The sequence below is a fragment of the Pieris brassicae genome, chromosome 9 (genome assembly GCF_905147105.1).
Source record: "Pieris brassicae chromosome 9, ilPieBrab1.1, whole genome shotgun sequence".
In the NCBI taxonomy this organism is placed as follows: Eukaryota; Metazoa; Arthropoda; class Insecta; order Lepidoptera; family Pieridae; genus Pieris; species Pieris brassicae.
The window spans coordinates 18,039,898-18,055,840 of NC_059673.1; the positions used below are offsets into that span (position 1 = coordinate 18,039,898).

General features: G+C 34.3%; 1 protein-coding gene across 1 annotated transcript; it reads left to right on the top strand.

Annotated features, from left to right (window-relative positions):
* The first annotated feature begins 5,724 nt into the window (after positions 1-5,724).
* Positions 5,725-14,205, top strand: LOC123713928 (X-linked retinitis pigmentosa GTPase regulator-like). The gene is made up of 8 exons (XM_045667814.1): positions 5,725-5,790; positions 9,069-9,194; positions 9,745-9,900; positions 10,502-10,657; positions 11,859-12,011; positions 12,243-12,566; positions 12,648-13,691; positions 13,939-14,205. The coding sequence occupies exons 1-8, from the start codon at positions 5,772-5,774 to the stop codon at positions 14,049-14,051; spliced, it is 2,091 nt and encodes a 696-aa protein (XP_045523770.1). The 5' UTR covers positions 5,725-5,771; the 3' UTR covers positions 14,052-14,205.
* The last annotated feature ends 1,738 nt before the right edge of the window (positions 14,206-15,943 follow it).

Genomic DNA, 15,943 nt, shown 5'->3' on the forward strand with positions numbered 1-15,943 from the left:
CAACCCTCACTTAATTAGCTAATAAATTCCATATAAGTAGCAAGGCTTTATATAATACCCGTAATAGTGTTTGCCCTGTATGACTACGAAACTTCTACAGGACATAGGACTCTTGAACTGCGCAATATCCGTGACCTTAGTCAATGTAGGGCATTGTAAAAAGGCTGTAATTGAAGCGATCAACTTTCAGTAAACAGTGTTGAACATACAAGACGTGCAACGCCATCTATTGCTCGATGGTAACAACGAGGCCCAAGGTTTAAAATCAGCAGATTTTTTTTTAATTTCGGTCTATATAAACCAACCTAGGAGTTCAGGCATCTCTTCCCAATTCATCGTGATTATAATGGATTACACAGTACTTATCCGGAGCTGGATATATTCTATAAAGAAGCATTGTTAAGTTCGTATCTTATATAGTATTGTCTTTTGTTAAAATAGCTTGAGGGTCCTTGAAGAAAAGAGCGTACAAATTCTTAAAAGGCCGGCAACGCACTTGCGAGCCTTCTTGCGGCATTGAGAGTGTCCATGGGCGGCGGTATCACTTAACATCAGGTGAGCCTCCTGCCCGTTTGCCCCCTATTTTATAAAAAAAATTTAAAAAAAAGCCTTTACACATTAAGAAAAACACTTTTTGAACGGATTAAAGCTATGTATTATTATTAAAAACGTATAATTATTTATATAATCACGTCACCGTGACCACGCACGTCGTGTCTTATACCTAATCCCCAGTTTCTCGTAATTTTTTTTAGTATTTAAAAGACTTGTATTTTGTTGTACTATTTTTATTTTTTTAATGTTTTTGTAACATTTATGTTTACAAAGATATGAGATAGCGATAGAGGAGCTTGTAACAAATACCGTAGATATGATGTGGTAAACATCAATGAATAAATTAATTAGTCTCGTTATATTTTTGTGTTTCATTATTCTCCCATAATAAAAAGTCTATTATGATAGGTATACAAACAAAGTTTGTCTTTTTTCAAAATGAACTTGACTGATCAGTAAATAAAGGCCGATTTACTTTTTACGAGAACAAGAGACAAATAAATAATATTTATTTCTCCCGAGTCACAAGTTATGCTATAGAACTTAAAAATCAAATAGTTTTACTGTAATTTAGTTTATTCATTTTTCACCACGTCTGGTAGTAGCGGAGTATTGGGGTCAATTCCCGGTGAAACAGTAATAGTTGCAGGTTAATAGCCCCTATTTCCCTGATACAGTCTACGAAAATATGTGGCTCTTTATTAACTGTTCACGTCTTATCACAATACTTACTTAATTTAGATTTGCCTATTTTCTGGTCATTTTTATCCAGTCAAATCCGTAATCGTTTAAAAGAAGTTATCTAGTTGTTTTCAAAGTAAAACGGAAAATAAAATAGATAATAAAAAGTATTGCAGCTATAATTAATTGATAAATATCTCGCATGCGGCAATAAAATACCATAACATGGACTTCCATGAAAATATTGATCGGTACACGTTTCATACAAATGATTTCATTCTTGATAACATGCTTAACAAAGACGTAACGTTCTTATACTTATATATTATTATAGAGCAGTGTTAGGCTTTGAGCGTTTTCTAAGGCAGTTTTTACCGCGCACCACCACTATGTGGAACCAGCTGCCCACTGAAGTATTTCCGAACCAATTCGACTTAGGGTCCTTCAAGAAAAGAGCGTACCAATTCTTGAAAGGCCGGCAACGCACTTGCGAGCCTTCTGGCAATGTGAGTGTCCATGGGCGGCGGTATCGCTTCACATCAGGTGAGCCTCTTGCCCGTTTGCCTGTTATTACATAAAAAAAAAAAAAAAAAGGCTTTAGCGTGCGACTCTCATCCCTGAGGTCGTAGGTTCGACCCCGGCTGTGCGACCATTTTGGTGGACTTTTATCTAAGTGCGCTTTAACATTTACTTTAACGGTGGAAACACGAAAAAATCGATGGCGTGTGTCAGGTACAGGAGGCTGATCACTTACTTGCCTATTAAATTGACAAATGATTATGAGACAGATACAAAAATCTGAGACCATAAGTGTTTGTAGCACCTGAGATTTATATATTTTTTATTCATAAAAAGTCAAATCAGTCTGTTAACTACTCTTCACAACGAAAATAGTTTTTCGTATCTTTCTGTCAACTAGTGATAACGCCGTGACCAGGTATGGGTAGAAAAAAAAATGAAATAACAAACAAAATTAAATTAAATTAGAAAAGTACGAGTAATATTTCTAGGTTCTTGACTTGACTATAACACCTAGATGGGGCAGAGGGTGTCAGCAGTGAGACTCCATCGCTTTCGGTCTTGAACCTAGTTGGTGGAATCGATTATGTATCAAAAAAAGACAGGAGTCGGCTGCTCAGCGTTCGACCGTTCCAAGTCCCCATAAATTATAATTATCTGTAAATAGGCAATATAGAACAAAATTATGAACCTATATAAATTTATTCTGTACCTACACACTAACAAGCTCACAGCACACACTACACGACACTTATACAGATCTCTCTAGGACAAACATAGGCCGAATATGATATGTGGACATAATATATGAACTAGGGAAATAAACATCTTTCTAGTCTATTGAACCTAGTATTTCACCTCGCTCCAAGTCTTTCCGCTGTGCCTCATCTCAACTACGACTCCAGGTTTGTTTGGGACGGCCACGTTTCCGCTTTCCTTGCTGGTTCCTGCTTGGGTGTATAATTGGAATCTCTTAGGGGCGTATGGCCTGTTCATTTCCACTTGCATTGCTTGTTCTGCTGGCTAATGAAATATCAGCCCCATGCACCGTTGGTAGTTCTATTATCTTTTACAGTCTAATTCAGCTTAGCGTCTATTAGAAACACAATTTCGGGTTTATTAATTTTCACGACAGTGATATGGAAAATTTTGTGGAAATCTACAAGTTCACTAACCTCAAGTGTTTCACGCAATATTCTGTTCAATTATTCGTTAAGGTTAATTCTTATCGCAACCCCCGTTATAATTTATGACCGCCTTATGGTAATGAACTTGAAAAATAAATTACAGTAATCTTGATACCAGTGCTCGCAAAACTTATACAGTTTTGACGTAATTTTTATATTTTAAATTACATGAATTCATAACCCACCTAAAATTCGTCCTCAGAACAAATCAAAAGTAAACTAACCCTTAACCTCTAGCTTAAAATTATGCCTGTTACGACTGGTTGATCTTTAAACAAGCTGCGTCTTTGCCGGCACACATATCCCCTATATATAATGACTTTTATAACACGTTCACTAGCTACGAGCTGCTACGAAATCGGTCTACGATAAAAAATATCCATAGGGCTATTTTGCATAATAATACCAATTAACAATTAAATCTATATAAGAATTATAACTACAAAAGCCAACCAAACCGTGCCATGTTTTTTCACTATTTTAATAATAAAATAAAGCACGCATAAATAAATTAATATTTAAATCTGTCATAAATAAATTAATATTTTATTCAAAAGATATAGATCACAGCTCGGCTATAAATATTCCTTGTCTAGCTGTCTTTAAGTCTGTTAATTACGAAAATGACAGGTCAAGGCGACTTACGTAACCTACGTCGTAGAAGCGATTTACGATCTTAACAGCTTTGCGAGTAATCATAATAAAGCCTTTTTTATTTCCATATCCTTAAGTTCCATTTTCAATGTTGTTAGTATATTTATTTATAGCTAAATGTTATAAGTAATATGTTTGTTAACTGTGGGTGGACCTCTCTCATGTAAATCCCTCCTTCAACCCTTTCCGTCGTCTCTATTCTTTTGTTGTCTCTATCTTCTCCAATAGTATGCCACTCATATTTTTGTAATATAAGGCAAATGGGCAGGAGTCTCATCTGATTTTAAGATGAACGCTCACATTGCCAGAAAGCTCGCAAGTGCGTTGCCGACATTTTCAGACTTGGACATGACTCTTTTCTTCAGTGGGCAGCTGGTTGTACATACACACATTATACGCATAGTAGTGGTGCGCAGCAAAACCTGCCTTAAGAAACGCTCTGTTGTGGAACACCGGACGTCGAGGTGATTGGGATGGCATTTGTATTCTGCCTTTTCCTGCTATTTCTATCAAGTCATCAGTTCTTTTTGGCCTGCCCACTCTACTTTTCCCGCTTGGTCCCTTCTATTGTGTTGTCTTTAATGGACATCTCTTATCTAGGTATTGAGTTACATGTCCAGCCTATTGCCATTTTAGTTTCAAAGCTTGTTATGTCATTTGTTGCTTTTTCGTTTGATATATTCAATTTTGACTTTTAGTATCTTATTTATATTTAGTTATCTACTCTCCAAAGCTCTTTGAGTTGATCTAATCTTTAGCTTTACCTTTACTGTGAACGTCCCAGTTTGGCAACCAATGTCCGCTATATTTGTATCTATTAATAAGTCGTTTACTTCAAAGATCTCCTTGAAAGACCAGAACTACTTCAACGATGTGTTAGTTCTTCTTACAACATCATCATCATTATTTGCTTTGCTAGTGATAAATTAAAAAAATCAGGGGCACTACCTTTTTAGGTCTGCGCTTCAGAATTCTGTATCTGTTTCATGATCATTTGTCAATCTAATAGCATCCTGTACCTGACATACGTCGTCGACTTTTTGTGTCTAAAGCAAGCCGGTTTCCTCACGATGTTTTTCATAGAAAGAAAGTCCATTGGTGCACAGCCGGGGATCGAACCTACATCCTATGAGATTCGCATGCTGAAGCCACTAGGCCAACACTGCTTTGCTAGTAATAAGGACAATAATAATTCGTCTAATTTAGATAAGAAGATTCAAAGCATACTGTCAGGATATCATTAGTCTTATGAACTCAACAATTTGCGTCGCCATGATTTCTCGTTAATTTAAGTTAATAAATTTTAAAAATGGTAAATTTAATGGATTGGTGTGTAGTGGTTATTGTTTCTAATCTTATCTTATTACCAAAAATTTAGTTAAAATTTATCGTGTTGTGATAATATCCTAAACTCCGTTACCTACAGTTGATATTTCTCTATTTATATAATAATTCATGTTCATGATCATGGTCTGGTTATGATGGTACACAAAATTTTATTTATCCAATACTATGAATACTATGAATGGTATCTTTACTCCTAGTAAAGAAATACTGACCTAAAAGTGACTAAAACGCAGTCATAAATCGCCCTTGCCAAGTCTTTACCTGGTCAAATTTTCCATATAGCAATATTTCGTATTCTAATAGCTGTAGTTACGGCAATCCTTGTCCAATTTAAAAAGATCCTCAAAAGTCATTAATAATGCCGTGTAGTTGGTGTTTAAATGAATATTCATTTCAAGGGGCAGCTCACGAGTCGCTGGTCTACTTCAGAACGATATGTTTTAAGAATCGAAGAAATAAAGCTCTAAAGTAGCTTGTTTGTATTTTCTAGAAGCCTTCTTTGTATCTTAGTTGAAAGCATATATGTCCAGCCCGATAGGTACAATTAAGCATTGTCTTAATTAAAGCTTTTAATTGAACTTTAGGCAAAGCTTATTACAAAATAAAGCGAGATTGTCTCAGTGCCGCTTTCAAACGGTTATATTTTTAACACGACTGTCATGTTTTCACAAGAACGAAACGTGGGAATGAGTTAGTAAAATGTCCATTCCAGTGACTTTACCTCCAAGTACATCATGGTGGTGAGGGGTGGCACATGGCTAACGGTCAGTTGTCGACTAGTGGTCGGTCCGGTATGGCAGACTTTCCCGCCTGAATCAGATTGCCGCCATGATTGACGATATACCAGGTGCGTTCTATATTTAAAATTTCATTTCAATACCAAATGGTCCGATATATCTTCAACCTCTAGTCTATGTTTCTGTCAAAAATTCCATAAACAACGAAATGACATAGATTGTATATTTAAACATTTATGAAACTTACATCGTTTGTAATTTTTAAAAGGTTTTGCGGATAATAGTCAAATCTAACATTTAATAGAAATTTGTCGATAAATTGTGTGTTCATGCATATGTACTACAGAAAGTACAAGAGTTAATAGACCCAAAGAAGGAAATTTAACAAATAAAAAACAATATGGAAAAACAAATACATATTTATTAACTACATTTTCAATTTATAACGAACTTCACAGTATAATACGCATAAGCATAGTATTTTTCGAATTCTCTGACTGCTACGTAAAATTAGTATCGATTTCCTATCAAGCTAATGTTTTGTCGAAAGCTTAAGCTATGTTTACTTAAACGATGCTTTTATTAACAATACTGGTTATAGTTGCTTATTCTTTGAAACATAACTGCTATCTGCTTTATCGTCACAAGGTGAATGCAAGGGGGGAGAAGGCAAATTTTTAATTGTAACACTGAAGGTTCTTTTGTCTCCAAGAATAGTCACGACATTTTTTTTGTAACACACAAATATATAGTATTAACAATATTTTTAACCTATATGGTATTAATAATAATATTGAATAATTAAGCCTTATTTATTCCTTGAAAAATTTACAAATATACCCACACACAAAATATTTAAAATTACAGTCAAAATCAGTTATAACGACATCGAAGGGACTTTGGTCATATTTGGTCGTAAAAACCGATAGTCGTAACATCAGTTGACGTTGTTAGTACCTAATACATAGAATTCTGCCGGGACCTTCGATATTGCTCAATTTAACCCGTATTTTCTTCTAAACTACTTCGTTGTATATGTATTATTATTTTTGTTGTTATTTGTTTGTCTAACGTTAATCAAATCAATTTGTAAGTAAATCATAAATTTTACATATTTAGCCTGTACTTGTATCAAAAAAGTCTATTCAAAGATACATATTTATATATATTCGTATTTTTAACAATATTATATTATACCCGCCCCAACTTCACACGAGCAACCGTGACTAGTTAAAAAATAATGTACCTCGTGAATCATTCTAGATATTGGCGAAAGCGCAGTAAATTGCGGGCGGTAGTATTTGTGTTTACCGCAAACAGTAAACAGACAGGTATAGACAGATAGTCGCGCTGGAAACCTAATTCTAGAAGACTCTTTTGTAAGCGTTATCAAGCTCTACAATTCAATAATATACCTGTCATCGTTAAGGCAGCTAGAAAAGATTTCTTTTCATGATATTTTGTGAGACTTACTTCACAGACAAATTCGATTAATTTAATTCGAGTTAATATTATAGATTATGACACACAACACGTGCCTTCCTATTGGTAAAACAAATTAATATCGGTTATGTAGATCTAGAGATTGCTCTCCACATTCTCATAAACATTACCCTCACTATCTGAAAGTCGTGGTCAGCATGGGAAACATCTGGAGCGAACTTTCTATTTCCACCGGTTTCTGTTCAGCGCCTCTCTTATTACAGTGTATAGATTTGAATCGATAAGATAAATATTGACTTTTGTTAACATAGAATTATAGATAGATTGAAGCTATATATTATTATTAAAATTTTAAATTATGTAAACATAAATATTATTGTTAATTTTCTTCGTGGAGAGTTGGAGAGTTGAACTGTTGGAGACTTCTATAACAATATACAAATATGCTTATAAAAAATCAAATTCCCGTGTCATCCCGATGAATCCTCTTATACGTAATTCTTTATAAAAATATCTTCCGTCTTAGAAGCAATACGCATCTATGTATCTGTCAAAAATGTCATTCGCTGTGCTGACGAAAGATCTGTGCTTATAATACTGTCGTAGACTCTGTGCGAAAAATAAAACGTGGTAATTTCGGGACTGAATATATTTATTCTTATTTACTTACTGTATTATAGTTAACTTTTCCATCAAAATGACTGTGGAACGTTATTAATGTAAGTATTGTTTACAACAACAAAAAGTTAATACAGCATTGATCAAATTTTACGACGCTTCTATTTTAGTTTATATGGTATAATATTATATTAAGGGATTAATTTTATAGATTTCGTACAGTATAGGCATTTCTTGAATAAATAGTTTCCTAAGGACGGTTGTCAATGTTTCAAGGGCATTCGTGATTGACTTTAGTGTTACTAAAATCGTTATACGCCAACATGTTTCTGTAGGCTATCGCGCAAATGAATCTAATCCAGCTTTTAATCTCCAGACATTAGGTAAGTGTTAACCTTGGCAAGGTCAATGTAAATTTCTACAATCAATCAATCTAACTGCTATAAAAGTGAAGAAAGCTATTTGCTACTACAATTAGCCTTCAGCCATACTTTACATTTTATTGCTCGCTTGCAACACAGGAGAGTCCAATTTTCGAAAATGCTTAATTCTTTTTATATTTTTTATGTTGGTACTTCTAAATATTCTATCACTCAGAGTACCAACTCTAAAACATTATACGCTTCTAATACCTGCAGCGCCATCCGTTCAGTTGTCGAGGCATAATGCGAAATTCCATCTTCCACCTTGGCGTGTGGAATTTTTTACTTAGGTAATAACACATTGCACTACATATTTGTTTAGTTCTACTGTTTCCTATTTTTGTCGTGAAAGTTATTTTTAGTAAATTGTTTTATCAGTGGCACTTGATATGTCTAAGCAATTTGTGATGTAATATAACCTAACATGTATTCGTCATTATTATCTTGTAGGTAAATGTTATTCGTATGTAAAGTTATACCCCAACATTCCATTGAATTTTCTAAACAAAGGCGTCTAGGCTGTAATTATGCTACGATTTATCGTAGCAAAACTTCTACGAATGACGTCATGGTGGTAATGAAAATTCATATTTCTACGTAAATTATTTTGATATTTTTGCTATAATCTAAAAAACTTCTTTAACGCACGCACGCAATTTTTTATATACTATAAGTAGATGTTTAGAGTGCTTTTCACTGTCGTGCTCAGTGACGGACTGCTACAAGTTATGTTAAATGTAAAACCCGTTAAAGATTTTGTTTTAATGTGTAATACACCCGCAAAACGGTTTAAGAGCCTTTCGGGCCATACGTAACGTAACCAACGTTATTCGTTCGTTTGGTATCAATATGATTATATACATTTACGAAATTACTACGCTATAAAATGTTTTATTTTATTCCAGAGACCGGTGCCGTGTTTACCTTCGGCAAGTCTCACTTTGCGGACAATGAGCCAAGCCATTTCTTTATCAAGAATGATCCAATTGTCGCTATTTCATGTGGAGATGAACACAGCGCTGTTATATGCCGTATGTATTAAAAAATAAATATATCAATGGCGCTACAACCCTTTTAGGTCTGGGCCTCAGATTTCTATATCTGTTTCATGATCATTTGTTAATCTAATAGGCAAGTGGGTGATCAGCCTTCCGTACCTGACACATGCCGTCGACTTCTTGGGTCTAAGGGAAGCCGGTTTCCTCACGATGTTTTCCTTCACCGTTCGAGCGAATGTTAAATGCGCACATAGAAAGAAAGTTTCATTGGTGCACGGCCGGAGATCGAACTTACGACCTCAGGGATGAGAGTCGCACGCTGAAGCCACTAGGCCAACACTGCTCATTTAAAAATATACTATTTTATAAAAAGATCTATACCTTACATACGAATGCAATCATCGTAAGGAAACCGGCATGCTTTAGACCCGGAAGTCGAGGGCGACCTATCAGGGACAGGAGACTGATCGCCTACTTGCCAATTAATACCAGAAATGATCACGAAAGACCTAAAGGATTGTAGCGCCACTGGTTTCTATTAATATCTACTAATGTATCTGTCAAATATTAAATACATTTGCAGATAATGGCCGCGTGTTTGTTTTCGGCGCAAACGTTTGGGGTCAGTTGGGCCTTGGTCACAAAGACGAGGTGACAAGACCAAGCTGTGTGAAATGGTTGAAACCACATCGGACGATGTTCGTTGCTTGTGGAAGAGCACATACAGTTTTTGTTACTGGTTTGTTTTGTTTGATAATAATATTTATTCGGCATGAACTAAAATAGTGTAGCTAAATACAATTGCATGCAAAATTGTCAAAATATAATCAAAGATTACTTATAGTAATATACCAATTTAAAGACTTATAACGTATGTTTGATTATGATATATTGTTTCAAAATTAAATTAGTTCAAAGTTAAAGTTATCTGGATGAGCTTTGGGATTGGATCGTAAATTAATATAATTAGTTGGGAAGGGAGTACTCTGTAATTCCCAACGATTGATGCGATCCCAACACCAACGTTGAGTTTTAGGAGTAGGATTCAGAAACGAGTCTAAGCGCTAAGTTTTAACTTCCGTACACCAAAAATGTATTGGATTTTGACATACGGTACGGGAACTATGAGTTACGAGTAGTTCGTTTTTGAATCTCACCCTAAATTGGCTGTAAATATTGAGAGAAATGCTTTATATTACAACGACGACGCTATTGTAGGTTTTGGAGTCCCGGAACTGATCTCGTGACCCTTTATGTCACTTATTGTTTTGATAAATTGGGTTCAGGTGGCTTATCTAAACCGGAGAGATTTAACTTCATTTTTTATTCCTTTTAAACAGATACAAATGCTATATACTCTGTTGGTTGTAATGAAGAGGGTCAACTTGGTACGGGGGATGTGGAGTCACACACTGTACCACAGTATATTGAACTTACAGTGGACCAAGCGATACGACAAGTGTCAGCGGGGAGCAACCACACAGCTATTCTTACTGGTTAGTTCATCAAGAAAAAAATATTAAATAATTAGCTAGAAGCATTTAAGCAGAAAGTTCAATGTTGTTGGATATATTGGCACAAAAATAATCCTAATCAACAGAATAAGTTCTGTTACAAATGAAAATGCATTTTTTTCAACTTATTTATTATTTTGAATTTGGAACACGTTGGAACAATTATTTTAAATGCTTCTTTTGATTTAGCGCCATTTCACATATTTTTTCGTGTTCAGTGTCAAATTACAATATGGAATGGGGTGTTATAGAAAATAGGTTTGCAGTGATCGCCTTGCACAAAGTGGGTATGGAGCCATTGGTCATATTCCAGACACTTCAAAAGCTTGGTATTATCGATATACAGGACATGCCCCAAATCAATCAATCAAATCACGATTGAATAACACTACAATAAGCAAAATGATAATATGATGAATGATAGTATGCTCAAAGTTCTAAAGAAGCTGCTCAAGTAATTGGAAAGGTAGAACGTGGTCATCATCCTGGGTCCGTGATGGTTTCGTGGAGCGTATCTTACCTAGGAGTCACACAACTACATTTTTGTGAAAAAGGAGAAGAAAACTAGGGCCAAAGTGTATCAAGACAGTCTTAAATCATGTTTTGAAACCTCTCAGCAATATTATATTATAGCTTTTAAATATATATCTTGGAGCACCTTGCACCTACCGCAAGGAACGATCTACCCAAGGCTTGAAAACAACGTTCCGGACTTTATAAAAGCTGGCCCTCATCTAGCCCAGACCTCATTCCGTTAAACTTTAAATTATGGTCAGTTTTAAATGACATGGCCTGCTCTAAACGACACGGCGACATTGAGTTTCTTAAAGAATCGTTGGAGCAAGCAGTGGCGAAATTAGAAACAGTGCGTAAATCCATAGATTCGTGGCCAAACAAATTAGAGGCCTGTATAAAAGCCAAAAGTGGCCATCTCGAATAGAATATTGTTGTATTTTTTGCTGAGACTTTTATAAATATGTAGGTATAAATTTGTATACTATTACATTTTCATTTGTAACAGAACTTATGGCTGGACTAAGTATATATATAAAAAGACGCTCATGATTGTTAAATAATTTTAAGACGCAAAGAGCATTTTGCATAAAATTCAATATCTCTGATTTATTGTGTGATACAAAACTGTATATGTTGACCAGATAACATAGAGACTTTCTTACTACAGACGACGGCCGAGTATTTATGTGTGGGTCCAACACCGAAGGTCAGCTTGGACTGGGCGAGGACACTCGGGCTTCCCTAAAGTTTACTGAACTCAAGTTCATGGAGACAATAGCCTTTGTTGAATGCGGGTATTATCACACTGTTTTTATTACTGGTAAGTAGGCTAAAATGTTGTTAAATGTATGTAGTGTATCTCATGAGACAAAAGTTTTAAATTAATTGGACAAGGCAAACGCATCACTTAGAATTAAGCAACCGTTGGTAAAAAAAAAACACTTTTTAAATGAATTGAAGCTATGTATTGTTATTAAAAACTTATACTTACACTAATAACATGTTTTCATTTTTTTGCCTACTTTATCATTATTATACAAGTATCTTACAGCTAAAGGAGCAGTATTTGTAACGGGGGACAATGAAAACCAAAAGTTAGGGATTCCAGACACAGCCTCCACAATTTACGTACCCCAAGTACTTCCACTCAACATAGAAATTAAGAGCGCCTGTTGTGGTGCCAATCACACTTTCCTACTCTCAATGGACGAAACAAAAATCTTGGAATTTGGATCGAATGAAAAGGGGCAATTAGGAATGCCTAATACAATTGACCACGTTAAAGAGCCGGCAGAAATTAATATGGAAAAAATGTTCGACGGCTTTCAGTTGAAGTTAGTAGCTTGCGGGGCAATGCACACTGCATTTGTAACTGGTAATTGTAGTATTTAAACTATATTTAACTATTATATATATATGTATAACAAATTATATTCACCGATAATAATACTTGCAGACAATGGGTTACTATACACATGTGGCGAGCCGCGTCACAGTAAACTTTGTTTGGACGAAATTGACGGTGACACCTCAAACGATTCCCCCAATCAATACTCGCCGAAGCGGGTCAGTGCTATGAATGGCTTTGTTGTTGATAACGTTGCTTGTGGTGGCTGTCACACGCTACTTACAGCAACCAAAGGTTCAAACGCAGACTTCACCAATAATGATTTTATTGTAAACCAATCAAAGCCAATATCTATCACAGAACTACCTCCTTTACAAAAAATTCCAACAATGAAATCTGACGAAAAAATGGACTTAGAAAAACCAACAGAGGAAACAAATAACGAAGACATCGGATCTATCGATTCATTAGAAGCTAATGTTAGCGGTTCACATATAGTCAATATAAATGATCTTGAAACAACAAGTATGCATGATGTACCGGATTTAAAGACCGATGAACCTGATAACAAGGTAATTGACGTTTCGCCCGCTATTGAAAATGAAATTTCGTCTACCACTGCATCTATAGAGACCACAATCGAAAATTTAATCGCCACTACCGACCATAAAAGCTCATCTATCGAAAAGGGTATGTCGGAAGTGGCAGAAAAGGCAGAAGAAATAAAAGATAAAGCAGTAATCGAAATAAACAGTATGGAAGGCAAAGCTCATGAAAAATTCGAAAACATTATTCATACTGTAAAAGAAACCACGACTCCAAAGACTCCAATAATACAAGACCTTTTGGAAATACCAGACATATCTCACATGAGCCCCAATATAAGTAAACACAGTGATGATCAAAAGAGCGATGGAGAGCAGTCCGAAAATGAAACAATTCCTTGTGGCTCTGACAAATCCAGCCCTCAAGCTAAAACGAAGACTCAAGCAGTTATGCCAATTGTACGAAATGAAGATCATATAGATCATGAAGACGTCGTTGTAAATAAAATCGAAGAAAAAGGCCGTTTTGCACGTATGTTTCAGTCAATTCGAGATAAAGAAAACTCCTGCATTGGTAAAGGGAAAGTGATAGAAGAAACAGTTACTGGTAAGAGATATTGTTATCTAACAATAATAACAGCTATAAACAAATCAAAAATATAAATCATCAAAGCATTTACGTTTTTTTCTTATTATTTTAATACAGATTTCTTAATGTGTTGCAAATAATTACGTGTATTTTGCTCATTCACCAAACTTTTAAAACTTAATGCAATACCAATTCTAATCTTATTCCAGAAGATGACGCATTCTTGTCGTGATATTGTATGCTTTAATATCATGGATATTTTCAGAAAACGTACACAAAGGTCTCGAAACAGCAGAAGAAACTGTTCATAAATTAGAGGAGACTGTGGAAACTGAAATTCGGAATCAAACAAATTCGCGAACTTGCAATATATTGTAATGGATAAATGTGAACTTAAACTTATAAAAGTCTCTCAACTGTAACAGATATATGTATGCATTTGTCCTGTTGTACTATGAAACTATGCACTTTACTACTGCAAAATAATCAAATAATCATATTGAAAGAAGACTACATTGTCAAGAAAAGTTAAGAAGCGTTTAGTTTAGCTACGTAGGCATAAGTTATTTTTAATCTTTCTATCGTTGTACAGTGTTTCTGATTAAACTTTTATTGACGTAATTTTAATTTTTTTTAAATAAAATATCTTCAACTACACATCAAGGATAAAGTTTACAAATTTCTCCTTCTTCAACCTTTCTTCTTATACATATAGTGTTCGGAAACATAGCAACAACAACAATAAAATAAATATGATATGTATTTTTAATACAACTAGAATATTATATAAGCTTCATCGAGGCACAACATTGAAATTGGGTATTTGGGCCAGTTTTAGTCGCCATTAAGGATCTTATAGATTTCTTTGAGATTCTTAACCGCATACTTCCCAAACCAGCAAGATCCAGAACTTTCAGACGGTCATTATAGGTTTGCTCTTAAGTGCTCTGATAATTTACGTGGCTTTCCTTGGATCCCTTTCAAACATATTAATAACTTTTATGAAAAAAGTATCTCAAATGCTGAGGCACTCTAATAGTGCTCTAATGTAACATGTATATATCTATAATGTGTTAACTAAGGGATAAAGAGAAATTAAACGAAATCTAAAAATGTTTTTTTTTTATTTTTACTTTATAAACAGATTATATAAAACAAAACAAACGAAATTCTGAAAATATTTGTGTCTTATAAACTAAATTCTGCGTAAAAACCAACCTATATATATCTGTATGATATTTTGCCATATACAAAAATATGGAGTTCTTATTTTAGCAGGTATAATTTGGTAGTTACAATAAGGCGCTTGGTTTTATTAATTTACATTGTTAATGGTAAATTAATGATTGTAAAAGTGAAATAGTATATTTTTAATTTATACATCAAAAGTAAAAAAAATAGATAGGTAGTAATAACGATGTCAATGTCAAGTATATTCGATAATGGAGTGAATCAAACTAAAAAAAATGTTTTATTTTCAATAAAACTAATACAGTCATTTATATAATCTCAATAGTTATGGCACATTAAATTATAATTTAAGTAAAAAAATAACTTTTGTGAAAATATCATACATGTCAATGTCAAACAAATTTTAGAATTATTATAAATATCGTCGTTGGTAATGTAACCAAGCTATAGAAATTAAAAACGATTTGTTTAACACTAAGGGACCGTTCAAGTATAAGGTAAGCACTATAGCGGTGATTTTCTTATTTGGTGAATACGTCAACAGTAATTATTTACTTTTTTACACATATTGCCCACGCATTGTCTACGCTTAAAAACTAAATGTATTTTCGAGGTTTCCTACAAAAAATTAATACGTGTACATACTATTATTTTTTAGAGAGAGGGGTGGAGGGGGGATAACTTGCAGTAAATCTGCTAATACTCGAACGGAGCCTAATTGGGAGTTACTACTTAAATCGTTGTAGACGTAGTTGAGAACTTTACTTGTCACTGGGACAGGCGTGACAGATATTTGACGCTCATTAAACGATTATTCACTATTCATTATACAAAAAAACTTATATAGTAAACATATTAACATTTCTCATATGCAAATGAAAGTTTATTTTGCCGATTTTATGAGATTTAATAATATTATCTTTTAAGAACTTGCCGATTTCTTTAAGTTTCTTGTGATTAGATCCATCTGACAACCATAGACCTGAAAAGTTTTGAATTCTACAGCTGAGTAGTTATATATCACTATTGGAAAGTATATTTACTATATGTAATATTTATCTGCTGTTCTTGTCGACAGT

Bases quoted from the DNA above. Each gene is read 5' to 3' on its own strand.
- LOC123713928 (XM_045667814.1), top strand. The intron at 9,195-9,744 runs GTATGTATTAAA...ATACATTTGCAG, and splicing joins ACACAGCGCTGTTATATGCC to ATAATGGCCGCGTGTTTGTT. The intron at 12,567-12,647 runs GTAATTGTAGTA...TAATACTTGCAG, and splicing joins GCACACTGCATTTGTAACTG to ACAATGGGTTACTATACACA.